Genomic DNA, 14,508 nt, shown 5'->3' with positions numbered 1-14,508 from the left:
TATCAATTAAGTAACCGCCTGATCACACTGGGGTTGGTCTATATTTGTCCAGAAATAACTGGACTTGAGGGAGAGACATCTGTAACAACCTGAATGTGAAGATGAACCCAAGTGCTAGGGTGTTGTACCGTGTTAGTCATTATGAATGTAGTGAAAAGTCAAGCAAAATGACACCTTTTATTGGCTAACTAAAAAGATTACAATATGCAAGCTTTCGAGGCAACTCAGGCCCCTTCTTCACACAAGATGTAATTCTTCAGGCAAGATGTAATTATATCTTGCCTGAAGAAGGGGCCTGAGTTGCCTCGAAAGCTTGCAAGCTGAACCCTGAAACTCATAGATTCCGCTACAAGTAAAAATGATTAAAGCAGTCTTACCTGAAATACTGGCTTTCTAATACATTTCACTCCATTCAGTTATAAATAGTACTTTATTGAACTCAAAAGCAAAATGAACTTGTTCCAACAGTTACAAAGTACATAGGTGTACAAAGAGAACAAATAGTAATCACAAAAATTAAAGTCAGCACACATATACAAGGCAATAATATACATATAAAATGCATTCACAATACACATACAGGTGCTGGTCATAAAATTAGAATATCATGACAAAGTTGATTTATTTCAGTAATTCCATTCAAAAAGTGAAACTTGTATATTAGATTCATTCATTACACACAGACTGATGTATTTCAAATGTTTATTTCTTTTAATGTTGATGATTATAACTGACAACTAATGAAAGTCCCAAATTCAGTATCTCAGAAAATTAGAATATCAATTAAGACCAATGCAAAAAAAGGATTTTTAGAAATGTTGGCCAACTGAAAGGTATGAACATGAAAAGTAGGAGCATGTACAGCACTTAATATTTAGTTGGGGCTCCTTTGGCCTGGATTTCAGCTCTCTCTGGATCGGTTCACAGCTGAGTGTGAAGTGGCTGGGATGGGAATCAGCACCTCCAAATCCGAGACCATGGTCCTCAGTCGGAAAAGGGTGGATTGCCCTCTCAGGGTTGGGAGCAAGATCCTGCCTCAAGTGGAGGAGTTCAAGTATCTCGGGGTCTTGTTCATGAGTGAGGGAAGAATGGAGCGTGAGATCGACAGGTGGATTGGTGCAGCGTCCGCAGTGATGCGGGCTCTGCATCGGTCTGTCATGGTGAAAAAGGAGCTGAGCCGTAAGGCAAAGCTCTCAATTTACCGGTCGATCTATGTTCCTACCCTCACCTATGGTCATGAGATATGGGTAGTGACCGAAAGAACGAGATTGCGAATACAAGCGGCTGAAATGAGTTCCCTCCGCAGGGTGTCTGGGCTCTCCCTTAAAGATAGGGTGAGAAGCTCAGTCATCCGGGAGGGGCTCAGAGTAGAGCCGCTGCTCCTCCGCATTGAGAGGAGTCAGATGAGGTGGCTCAGGCATCTGATCAGGATGCCTCCTGGACGCCTCCCTGGTGAGGTGTTCCGGGCACGTCCAACCGGGAGGAGGCCCTGGGGAAGACCCAGGACACGCTGGAGGGACTATGTCTCCCGGCTGGCCTGGGAACGCCTTGGGATTCTCCCGGAAGAGCTAGACGAAGTGGCCGGGGAGAGGGAAGTCTGGGCATCTCTGCTCAAGCTGCTGCCCCCGCGACCCGACCTCGGATAAGCGGAAATGGATGGATGGATGGATGGATGAGTTTGCTGGCCAATCAAGAACAGGGATACCATGGTCCTTAAACCAGGTACTGGTAGCTTTGGCACTGTGTGCAGGTGCCAGGTCCTGTTGGAAAATGAAATCTGCATCTCCATAAAGTTCGTCAGCAGCAGGAAGCATGAAGTGCTCTAAAACTTCCTGGTAGATGGCTGTGTTGACCTAGGACCTCAGAAAACACAATGGACCAACACCAGCAGATGACATGGCACCCCAAACCATCATTGACTGTGGAAACTTTACACTGGACCTCATGCAACGTGGATTCTGTGCCTCTCCTCTCTTCCTCCAGACTCTGGGACCTTGATTTCCAAAGGAAATGCAAAATTTACTTTCATCAGAGAACATAACTTTGGACCACTCAGCAGCAGTCCAAATTCGAGACGCTTCTGACGCTGTCTCTTGTTCAAGAGTGGTTTGACACAAGGAATGCGACAGCTGAAACACATGTCTTGCATATGTCTGTGTGTGGTGGTTCTTGAAGCACTGACTCCAGCTGCAGTCCACTCTTTGTGAATCTCCCCCACATTTTTGAATGGGTTTTGTTTCACAATCCTCTCCTGGGTGCGGTTATCCCTATTGCTTGTACACTTTTTTCTACCACATCTTGTGTTTCCCTTCGCCTCTCTATTAATGTGCTTGGACACAGAGCTCTGTGAACAGCCAGCCTCTTTAGCAATGACCTTTTGTGTCTTGCTCTCCTTGTGCAAGGTGTCAATGGTCGTCTTTTGGACAACTGTCAAGTCAGCAGTCTTCCCCATGATTGTGTAGCCTATTTAAAGGCTTTTGCAGGTGTTTTGAGTTAATTAGCTGATTAGAGCGTGGCACCAGGTGTCTTCAGTATTGAACCTTTTCACAATATTCTAATTTTCCGAGATACTGAATTTGGGACTTTCATTAGTTGTCAGTTATAATCATCAAAATTAAAAGAAATAAACATTTGAAATACATCAGTCTGTGTGTAATGAATGAATCTAATATACAAGTTTTCACTTTTTGAATGGAATTACTGAAATAAATCAACTTTGTCATGATATTCTAATTTTATGACCAGCACCTGTATATAGCATACCCCTGTGAAGATTGACACAGTGAGAAGGACATAGTATGTTGTCTGAAGATGTAGGCCATCGGGGCAATAAGCTGGTGGAGAATAGCTCAAGATAATTCACAATAGAATGAATAAGCAACACTAGTCATGATTGTATCTCATTTTTCTATCATCCTCTTTTCTTTACCATTTTTATCAGTTGTATGTAGTAGATGACTTTTTAAAAACAGATTTTATTTATCTATTGTGTTGTTTTTACTCTCTCACTCAGGTCCAGCATAAAGCAGCATACTTGCCCATAAAAAAGTATTTTTTTTCCACAAAAAATATCCTGTTCTGGTCCTTATCAACCACCAAGATGAAGCTACTATTCAGATGTGCCCCTAAATATTTGTAGGACTACATTACCTACAGCTCATCCTCCATGCTGGTGAATGATGTTGAATGATGTCAGGAGCTCCTAGGCATATTGGGAGTGTAGTAACAACAATATTTCTACTGGAAGGAAAAGTGGAAAGACTCTATTCATGCTCAACACTTCTCTTAGCCCAATGTAAATTATCTTTGGGGGTTATGGTTCCTCCTAGGATTATCACACTAAAAAAAACACACAAATTGTTAATGAGACAATCTCTTCCATCCTGACTGGCTCTCCTACAGACATCCATTTTTCCTTTTTTCACCTGGGCATGCTCTGGCACACAGTGAGCATTGTGGTAATAATTTGTAATGTGTTACTAGTCTATTATCTGCTTAAGCCTTGCAATAAGAGAGGAGCAAGTAATTTTAACAACTGCCTAAATTTGACTTTTCCTAGGAGACATCTCTGGCTGTAGAAAACCCTGTTTAAATCCTGCAATGGTGCTGACAGTTTGAGCCTCGGGGGAGGCATTACCAATGAGTCACCAGCAGTATAAGCTGACATTCCACCATTTAAAAATAAGAAGTTTCAGCACCATCTGCAAAGGAGCTTATAAAAACATCAAGCAAGTCACATTAATTGCAGCTAGGGAGGCAATAGTGAATTGTCCCTTTAAAGAAAGAAAGCTACCTTAAAGAGCAATGTAAAAAGAATAAAAATCCATTGGGTTGGCACTGGCACAGTGCTACAATACCATAAAAGGACTACAGTATTCAATAATAATATCCTAAAAGCTAGGGTTCTCACAGAACTATTCCACCAAAAAGACAAGCCATAGTCTACTTAATTTAAACCACTTATTTTTAGCTAGCAGCACAATACATAACTTTGTATTCAGTGATCCTCACAACTTTCTGAATCCATTTGTGTTTCCTGCAACATTTCAGGATGTTTCACTTCTCAAGAAAAAAATAAATCCTCTATACTACAAATTAATGTGTTGGCATAACCAGGACACACTGTGGTCATGTTTTAAAATGAAAACTGAATATAACCATTGAGGGAAAAGAAATGAAAAACAAGATTAAATATTTCATATCATACATACTTTTAAAGTTATGACAAGAAATGCAGCAGCTCAATGCCTCTCTCTTGGGCAACAGTGGCTATATCAAAATGGATGAGGATGGATATCTGGGCTCTTTATGTTACACAATGCAGTTCCTTGACCTTCTGTATGCCTATTTTTTTCTGCCAAAAGCCTAAAGGATTAGGCATGAGAATGACAATACACTAAAATGGGCAGGCACATAATGAAACATTAAAAAGGCGAATCAAGACTGCCAGCCACCTGTATGCAAGAAACTATTAAGGCATGATCATCTTAACATATTTTTGTTCAGGTCCACAAGGCAGTATCTAAAAAAGTTCAAAAACATTTGAGGAAAAAAAGAAAACTAAATGAAATGCCACGCTAAACAAACACTTCGACAATGCTTTACTGCAAAACGCTCATAACACTAAAATATTACATGACATTCTGCCTGCTAGTTTCATTTATTTAGATAAATGTGTGGTATTGCCTTGTGTTTTGCAAACTACTAATGTAGAAAGGCATGGGACAATTTTAATGCAAATCTGAAAGCCAGATTAAACTGAGAAGAAATAGACTGAAATGAAAAAGAAGCCATTAGTGCTAGAATACACAAATCAACTCATTCATACGGATGATTATGATAGACTTCAAGAAACCATTATATTTATAGCGTACTTGAGACCCACGTAAAAAGCGTTGCGCCCAACACAACTATTACACCTATATAAATGTTGATTCATACTTCTCCACCCGTTGTATGTAATGGGTTCAGACGGAACAGCAGGTGAAATTAGCTCACAATCAGCCGCCACCGCTAATGAACTTCAGTCCTTATTTGGAGTCGACTTTCGGTCAAGCCAGCTCAAGCCATGCTTTCCATACTGAAAAAGTAAAATAATAATACTAATAAAAAAAGAAGAAAAAAAAACAACGACGACAAAACTCGGATAACATTTATTACACGTGCACGTGACATCAGTTTAGTGCGCATGTTTTAAATATATTACTGTGCTTCTGTTAATTTTGTACCGCACACTTTGTGAGGCCTACGCACAGTAATTCGAGGCGTGCTGATGTCGAGATGGCGGCGGGAGTCGTGCAGTCGGTGAGTATAAACTTTTGAATTAGACCGCGGTGAAAAACATAAGTGTCACGATAATTTGTAACTGGTGCTCCATTCGTTTTTTTTTTTTAAAATAAAGTACGCTTGTTCAACATTTTGTTGTATTGAAAGTAAACTTAAAAAAAAAAAAAAAAAAAAAGGCCGTTCCGAGTTAGTATTGAGACAGAAACACGTCCTTTTTTTATTTAAAGTATGATGCGTGAGACGTGGCATTGGATGAGAGTCCATGTGATATTTCTGCACCTTTTTCCAAGATGTGGTAGTTAATGGTTTCAGTCTTATTTTATTTGGGGATGTTTGAATTGCAGACAATGGCGCTGTCTTAGCCAGCTGACGAATAGTTTTACTCCCATTTAGACAGAAGAAGCATAAACAATATGCTAATAGTGAAGTGACAGTTTGACTTTGTTTTCTTATTGCTACCAGAAATTATTTAATTTGTATAAGCCTATTTGGAAATTGAAAATACCATTTTTATTGTGCTAACAACATGAAGTCGTCTAATCAACGTTATTTTTTTTTTTATTTCACCTGCGTTACGTGTGATGCTCGTATATTTTAGATTATTTATTTCTCGTGTCAAAAAAAAAAGGCACCATAATACAGAATTACAAAAATAATAAAACAACTTTGTATTGGTACATTTTTGTGGTCCATATAGGATTTTCTATGGAGACTCCGTTTTAAATCATGAATCGTGAAAAACATTCTGGCGAATTGCAGACCGAATATAAGCTTGGTAGTGCTTAGGTTATCTCATATAAACAGTGTAAGCAAGTAACGAAGCATGGGACGGTGTACAAGGTGTCAAAAAAAAAAAAAAAAAAAAAAAAACCTGATCAGGTAACAACTCCCCAGTCACAATTTATAAGGGGCATACCAACTGCGTGTGTTTTTGTTTGTTTTAGTCCAAATTGCAAGAAGATAAAACATATAATGAGGTATGGAAGCAAACATAGTGGCCCACTTGTTTATCCATTGGGGACTGGTGCATAAGAACATTTTTTTTTTCTGTACAGGTCCCGCAAATTCTGCAATATTTTCTCTGCTCAAAACGTGCCATGATTACAATATGTATGGTGTACTTTTTTATGTTGCATATTCTTCTATACTTATTGTACAATAGAACTAAACTAAATTGATAATCCTTTTATGATGTTTGTAGAATGTTTGATACTGAGCCGCACACATTCTGAAGTCTTTTGTGATATCTGCGCAAGCTACATAAATATTAAGGTTTGCCTTTGTACATGGGTTGTTACCAGTGGTTCTCCAGTTAAGTCCGGGTTGTGCTTTTGGCTGCAGTCTTTTGACCCAGCCCACTTCTTCTCTGTTGATTCCCCCCAAACCCCCCCCCCCCCCATATCAATTAAGCAATTGATTTCCCAGTTTCTGTGTTTTTTTTTTTTTGTTTTTTTTGTTTAGTTTTTTTTCACGTTTATCAAGAAATTACTGACTGTTCTAGATTTTTAAAGAATGAATCTGGAATTTATTTTTATTAGATGGACAAGAATTTACTTAGCTGTTTATAATGTTCTACTTATTTAGAAAATTTTGCTATAAACACAAGTAGTTAACACTGAAGTAATTGCTCCTTTCAAAGTCATTTGTGCTGGTGTCTCATCTGCTTAATAATTTTCTGTACAGTAATCCCTCCTCCATCGCGGGGGTTGCGTTCCAGAGCCACCCGCGAAATAAGAAAATCCGCGAAGTAGAAACCATATGTTTATATGGTTATTTTTATATTGTCATGCTTGGGTCACAGATTTGCGCAGAAACACAGGAGGTTGTAGAGAGACAGGAACGTTATTCAAACACTGCAAACAAACATTTGTCTCTTTTTCAAAAGTTTAAACTGTGCTCCATGACAAGACAGAGATGACAGTTCAGTCTCACAATTAAAAGAATTCAAACATATCTTCCTCTTCAAAGGAGCAAACAAATCAATAGTGCTGTTTGGCTTTTAAGTATGCGAAGCACCACGGCACAAAGCTGTTGAAGGCGGCAGCTCACACCCCCTCCGTCAGGAGCAGAGAGAGAGAGAGACAGATAAAAAAATCAATACGTGCCCTTCGTGCTTTTAAGTATGCGAAGCACCGTTCAGCATGTCGTTTCAGGAAGCAGCTGCACAAAAGATAGCAACGTGAAGATAATCTTTCAGCATTTTTAGAGGAGCGTCCGTATCGTCTAGGTGTGCGAACAGCCCCCCTGCTCACACCCCCCTACGTCAGCGCGAGAGAGAGAGAGAGAGAGAGAAAGTTGGGTAGCTTCTCAGCCATCTGCCAATAGCGTCCCTTGTATGAAATCAACTGGGCAAACCAACTGAGGAAGCATGTACCAGAAATTAAAAGACCCATTGTCCGCAGAAACCCGCGAAGCAGCGAAAAATCCGCAATATATATTTAAATATGCTTACATATAAAATCCGCGATGGAGTGAAGCCGCGAAAGGCGAAGCGCGATATAGCGAGGGATTACTGTATACCGATACAATTAAACAAATTCCACAGAAGAAATGAATTAAAAAGAAACAAAACAAAGTATTTGATGGTACAGAAAAAATGCATAGGAAAATAAGGTGTAGCTGTAAAATTGACATCATGGTCAACTAATTAAACCATGAGATCAATTAAAGATAAGAATGAATGATTGATTAATTGAGGAGCTGGTTGGACCGTAAACCTTCAGCCACAGTGGTGCCCCAGGACTAAACTTGGACATTTGCTGTATACAACTGACCTAAAGTTGCCTCTGGGGAAATGATCCAGGAATTCTAGGTTTAGGAACCTTGGTGACTAATAGATTGGTCCCATTCACTTGATCCAATGGCAGAGGAGAACATTTCAACCAGCTTCACACCTTAGTCATTGTAAGAGAATGCTTAATACTGCTGAAAGTAATGACCTCAGGCTAAACATTTTATAATGTTAGTTCCAGTTCCAACACATGTAACAGCTGATAACATTCAGCATAATCTCTAATGGCATAATCGTAGCACCTCTCTTGACAAAACAAGCCATGTTTAGACACAAGGATTCTTGAAAGTGCATCTGTTACCAAACCGATGCTTTGGGCAAAAGTTATGTAATTGATTTTGTAATTGATATCTTCTAGTTACTGGGACTTGGTGCGTTGTGTACCAATGCTTTGGATTGTCTAGATAGAAACCATGGAAAAAGAGTAAAGAGGGTATTCTTTGAACACCTGGTGGATGGTTATGTTTGAAATTTGTTACACATTCTCTTTATGAAGGATATTTGCGTTTGGAGATGGTTGGCATTTCAGTACGTGAATAGGCTATTCAACAGCTTAGCAGTGGAGTGGCTGCGAGGTGCTTTAAGTTAAGCGGTTTAAAGCTTGTCATGGCAGCTACTCTAATGTATGTTGGAGACTAGATGCTGGGGAGCCACTCCTGGAATATTCACTGACATACTGAAAATAATGGGCTCAATAAAGACTGCACAAACTCCAGAAGATTGACTTTTAGGCAGCATCAGAAGGGTTCTGGCTAAGTTGCTTACTAAATATAGCAATCAAGCCACAGTATAAGAAAATTCACCCCTATAGGCTTGATGCAGATGCTATACAACTTTTGATATGAGAGCAGTGAATTGCAGTGTTGGTATGACCCTTTCTGGAATGCTATGTTGATAATAGGTTTAGTTTGTAAAATGGGTAATGTATATACATTAATCAAAAGGAACAGTGGCAGAGGCCTGGGAGGTTTAGTTTAAAACATGCATTCTTGCTAAATTCTAAAAAGCTATGCACAATTCCCCAGCCCCCCCTCCCCCCTCAGATATAATACCTCAGTTTCCCATTGAGCAATGGAGGGTGGATTAGGGCTCTTCCAGCTGAGCAAAAAAGACGAAACATGAGTAACACATTTTATTCTTGTTATTCCCCAATCTGTACCATTTAAAGAACTGGCATAATTGTGAGTTCTACACTATCTGACAGATAAGAGTTTGTCAAATATTTTTGAAGTTTCTTAGTTAATAAAGTGCTTAATTTGGGCATGCATAACTATGTCAACAAGTAGATACTATTTGTTACATGTAAGACTAGGCTATGTTTATTATGCTGTTTCACCTGAACCAACATGGTGGTGGTCCCACTGATGGTGCTGTGGCATATTTTACATTGTTTTCTTAGCTTTATAGTCTTTGGCACTAAAACGGAATTGTTAATCTTCATGCCAGATAGAGGTAATTATGTGGCTGCACCAGGGTACAAAGATACCTTTTTACTACCATTCAAGCTTTGCCATAATGTAATTATCAAGTTGTATAGCTTGGCAGATGTGTTGTGTGTGTGTTTTTTATATTTAAAAAAAAAAATGGTGTGATCTAACTCATTATATGAAGACCATTGATGCTATTGACATCAAATGCAGACTTACAAATTGTAATTCAATGAATATTAAAACGAGGTACTTCATAGATTGATTTGATTACAAAGGTGTTCTGTTGATAACCGTGGTGAATAAATGAAAGTCTTTACATCTTGATGTCTTAGTTTATATTCTACAAACTGAGTCTAGAGTCATTCAAGTAAGTTCTGTTTGTTGGTAAGTTATTTTATAGAGGAAAATTAATAACTGCTGTATTTAATACTGGGTCTTGGCAAGTTGTTTTCTAGAGTTGAAAACTTGAAACCTTTAGAACTTAAATATAACTCTATAAACTTTAAAAATGCTGCTAAAATCTCCTTTTTCACCCTAAAAAATTAACTAAAATTTTGAAAAATGGTGGTTGTTTTTTCAGCAAAGTTTGGATTCTCTGCTAGAAAAGCAAAAAGAAAAATCTTTAAGGTTGCATGGGAAAGAAATGGCTACATCCTTGGGAAATTACATAAAGCACCCATTACAAAACAGGTAATTTTTTTATTTTTAAAAGCTAGGTATGTTACAGGTGTGTGTGTGTGTGTGTGTGTGTGTGTGTTTTTTTTCCCCCCTGTAGTTCTAGAACTTCTGTAGCAGTGCCATGATTGTGCTGTTCATGCTTCTGGGAAAGCCCGCATTATCCTGGAAACCTTAACTGGAGTAAATGGGTAGAAACCTGTTGTGTGTTTGTGTGTGTGTTTTTTTTTTTTTTTTTTTTTTTTTTTTTTTTTTTTTTTGTCTCAAATGTAGAAAAAGTTGTTTTGATGTGTGTGTGTTTTACTATGCAAAGTATAACGTTGGTTAGTTTCTGTTTCATTGTCATTATTGCAGTTAGTGCTGGGCGGTATGACAAACTCTCTCTCACAGTAGTTTTCAAAATTATACCGGTTTCATGGTATTGGACAGTATTTTTTTTTTTTTTCCCCCATGCATGAGTGGATGTTAACCACATTTTCCACTGCAATTACTGGCTAAGAATGTACAATTCTCATGACAGTGGAATAGGTTATTGTACAAAAAACATTTTAATGTGCACACAAGTACTAATATAGGTTTGCATGGCCCCATAAAGTGATAGTTTTCAAGGGGGTGGCACTAATGAAGAGAAGGAATCACATTGCATGACAGATTCAGTCAAAATTTAGAGCATTTTTATTGAACAATGTTTGCAAACAACTTAAACTAAAATTGACAACATATTTTCAACCATCCAAAGAGGCATTTAGACTTCGTAAAATATCCAGAAGTGCTTGTCAAAAGTTGTATTGCACTGAACATGGTTTACAAAAAATATTTACTATTTATTCCTTTTCTAAGACAACTACACTTTAATGTTAACAATCTCTGTCCAGTGACTTTTTAAACCACTTTACCATCATTAAACTGCATAGTATTTAAACTAATAAATAATAGATACTTTATTAATCCCAATGGGAAATTCACATTCTCCAGCAGAAGCATACTGATACAATAAATAATATTAAATTAAAGAAAGATAATAATGCAGGTGAAAAAACACTAACTTTGTATGTTAAATGTTAACGTTTACCCCCCCGGGTGGAATTGAAGAGTCGCATAGTTTGGGGGAGGAACGATCTCCTCAATCTGTCAGTGGAGCAGGACAGTGATAGCAGTGTGTCGCTGAAGCTGCTCTTCTGTCTGGAGATGATACTATTTAGTGGATGCAGTGGATTCTCCATAATTGATAGGAGCCTGCTGAGCACCCTTCGCTCTGCCACAGATGTTAAACTGTCCAGCTCCATGCCAACAATAGAGCCTGCCTTCCTCACCAGTTTGTCCAGGCGTGAGGCGTCTTTCCTCTTAATGCTGCCTCCCCAGCACACCACTGCGTAGAAGAGGGCGCTTGCCACAACTGTCTGATAGAACATCTGCAGCATCTTATTGCAGATGTTGAAGGACGCCAGCCTTCTAAGGAAGTATAGTCGGCTCTGTCCTTTCTTGCACAGCGCATCAGTATTGGCAGTCCGGTCTAATTTATCATCCAGCTGCACTCCCAGATATTTATAGGTCTGCACCATCTGCACACAGTCTCCTTTGATGATCACGGGGTCTATGGGGGGTCTAGGCCTCCTAAAATCCACCACCAGCTCCTTGGTTTTGCTGGTGTTCAGTTGTAGGTGGTTTGAGTCGCACCATTTAACAAAGTCATTGATTAGGTCCCTATACTCATCCTCCAGCCCATTCCTGATGCAGCCCACGATAGCAGTGTCCTCAGCGAACTTTTGCACATGGCAGGACTCCGAGTTGTATTGGAAGTCCGATGTATATAGGCTGAACAGGACCGGAGAAAGTACAGTCCCTTGTGGCGCTCCTGTGTTGCTGACCACAATGTCAGATGTGCAGTTCCCAAGACGCACATACTGAGGTCTGTCTTTAAGATAGTCCACGATCCATGCCACTAGGTATGAATCTAATCCCATCTCTGTCAGCTTGTCCCTAAGGAGCAGAGGTTGGATTGTGTTGAAGGCGCTAGAGAAGTCCAGAAACATAATTCTTACTGCACCACTGCCTCTGTCCAAGCGAGAGAGGGATCGGTGTAGCATATAGATGGCATCCTCCGCTCCCACCTTCTCCTGATATGCAAACTAGTGCAACTTCCAGTAATACTATTACTTCCAAGACTTCAAGCCTAGGTGCATTACACAGTATTCACCAAATAAAAATAAAATAAAACAAGTGCAACTTGGTGAGGACATCTTTATCAACTGAACCATTATTAAGGCAAACTTCATTAATATGGACCTTGCTTCAAGCTAAGCTATATACATAAATAATAAAACTGCAACTTGCATTTATAATGCTATTTGTGGTATAGCTTTACGGAATTGTATTAGGGCCACGATGAAGAAAAAAAAAAATGTGGACACAGTGAAGGAAAAAAAATAACTATATTGAGATTAAAGTCGACATTTCCACTTTATTCTCGTAGTTTATTTTGTCATTAAAGTAGAATGTCATAAACTAAACTTCATCCTAAAATCAATGTTTAATTCACTAGATTTTCTTAAACCCCATCATAAGTTATGTAGCACATTAAATGCTTTGTGTTCCCCAACCCAGTTGTTAATCGCTACGCTCTTCTTAAACCGACTTCCTCTTGCACCAAGAGGCAGCAATCACCGCACAGAATACATTCACTTCATGATATTCCTGCTCTCTGAAAATGTAGAATGCTAGGATAATTTTTCATGCATTAAAACAGGTATTAAACATGCCCGTCAGTGTGGCGGTAGTGCTGCTCCCTCGCAGTAAGAGGTCCCCAGGTGTACGTTCAGTTTAGAGAACTTTATGGCAGGTGTGACGAGGTTCCAAAAAACTGGATGTATGAATGGGTATCGCACAGGCTTAACACATATTGTGTAAATGTTGGGTTTGTGATCTGGTGGTCGAAGACATGAACACAGAATTCAATGGATGTTCTTCTGAGCGGGCTTTCTTTATTGCATGCGTGCTGTCTCTTTCTGACGTATTAAACACCCAGTTCCTATCCTTCCTTTTTCTTTCTCCCCATAACCAATCACCACATGATAAACGTCCTTTTGAAATTAAAACTGGTTATAAACTTAGACTTAGTGTTCAGAACTTAAACAAGATTTTTTTTTTTTTTTTTTTTTTTAATTATGCCGTCCATTCAGGGTTGCGCCCATTCCAGCAAGCATTGTGTGCAAGGGAGGAGGAAATCCTGAACGTGGCTCCAGCACATTGCAGGGTGAATACGAGCAATACATACACTAGCAGGGTTAATATAGCATAACAAAACCAGCCATCCTACATGATTTTGAAAGGAAACTGAAGCACGCCGAGTAAACCCACCAGAAAAACATGCAAATTCAAAGCAAGGAACACTTGGGACCCCATTGCTACAAGGCAGCAGTGCAACCTCCACGCCACCGTGCCCCCACATGATTAATACATGCTTTAATGCATTTCATCATGAAAATTATATCGTATTCTAAATGTTCAGGGAGCAGGAAATTAATGTATTCTGTGTGTTGCCTGCGCCTCCTCTTAGTGCAAGAGGACGTCAGTTTTAACTCTTTTAGGGCGGATGTCGACTTTTGTCGACAGGAGGGGTTGAAGGCGAATGTCGACAAAAGTCGACATCCAGGGATAAAGGGCGACAATCAGCTGTTAATGGCGACAAATCTCACTGTCACGTCACAGGCATTCCCTCTGTGCTTGGAGGAATGCTAGACTCGTTGACTCGGCAAATAAACATTGCGTGTGCGTGAGTTGCGAAATGTAAACAATGGCAAGATGGCACCGACATGTGAAAAGGCAGCGAAGCAAGTGCAGAAAAGAAAACACTTGGCAGACGTTGTTTTGCGCATTACCGCGGAGTCGGACTCTTGATTTTTCAGAATCGGACTTTATTGGCAGTGATCAGGAGATCGAGCAAGAGAGTTAGAAGCAGGCATCAGCTGATCAGACACCAGCCGATGCCGCGCGAGCGGATCTGCTGCCAGTTGAGTGCCTTCGCGCAGCCGATGCATGTACGGCAAGGTTCGCATGGGATAAATACACATACATTGATCCGTTGAGAGCCGATATGGCTACCGGAGTTTACAAGACAGCATGGCTTGTTTTTGGACACGACAGATCACCAGCTACTGTACTTCAGGCTGCTCTCTCCTGATGCTGCTTTTCAGCTACTGTCAGACGAGACAAACAGGTAGGCAGAGATTTTTTTTGAATCGCGGGCTGCCTTTGCATCGCATTCTCGTTATTCAAAGTGGAAACCCACAACGAAAGACGAGATGAAGCGCGCTGTGGCATTACAAA

General features: G+C 39.7%; 1 protein-coding gene across 1 annotated transcript in view; it reads left to right on the top strand.

Annotated features, from left to right (window-relative positions):
* Positions 1 to 4,955: 4,955 nt before the first annotated feature.
* The window catches only part of LOC114642279 (eukaryotic translation initiation factor 4E-1A-like), an 89,517-nt gene continuing 79,964 nt past the window's right edge, over positions 4,956 to 14,508 (top strand). The window contains exons 1-2 of the mRNA XM_051934188.1: positions 4,956 to 5,304; positions 10,088 to 10,197. Coding sequence (XP_051790148.1) covers positions 5,281 to 5,304; positions 10,088 to 10,197 — 134 coding nt within the window. The 5' untranslated portion in view covers positions 4,956 to 5,280. The remainder of the gene's footprint in view (positions 5,305 to 10,087; positions 10,198 to 14,508) is intronic.

This window comes from Erpetoichthys calabaricus, chromosome 11 (genome assembly GCF_900747795.2).
Source record: "Erpetoichthys calabaricus chromosome 11, fErpCal1.3, whole genome shotgun sequence".
NCBI classification, from domain to species: domain Eukaryota; kingdom Metazoa; phylum Chordata; class Cladistia; order Polypteriformes; family Polypteridae; genus Erpetoichthys; species Erpetoichthys calabaricus.
Note: the sequence above shows the minus strand (reverse complement) of the source record. Positions and strands in the feature narration are given on the sequence as shown.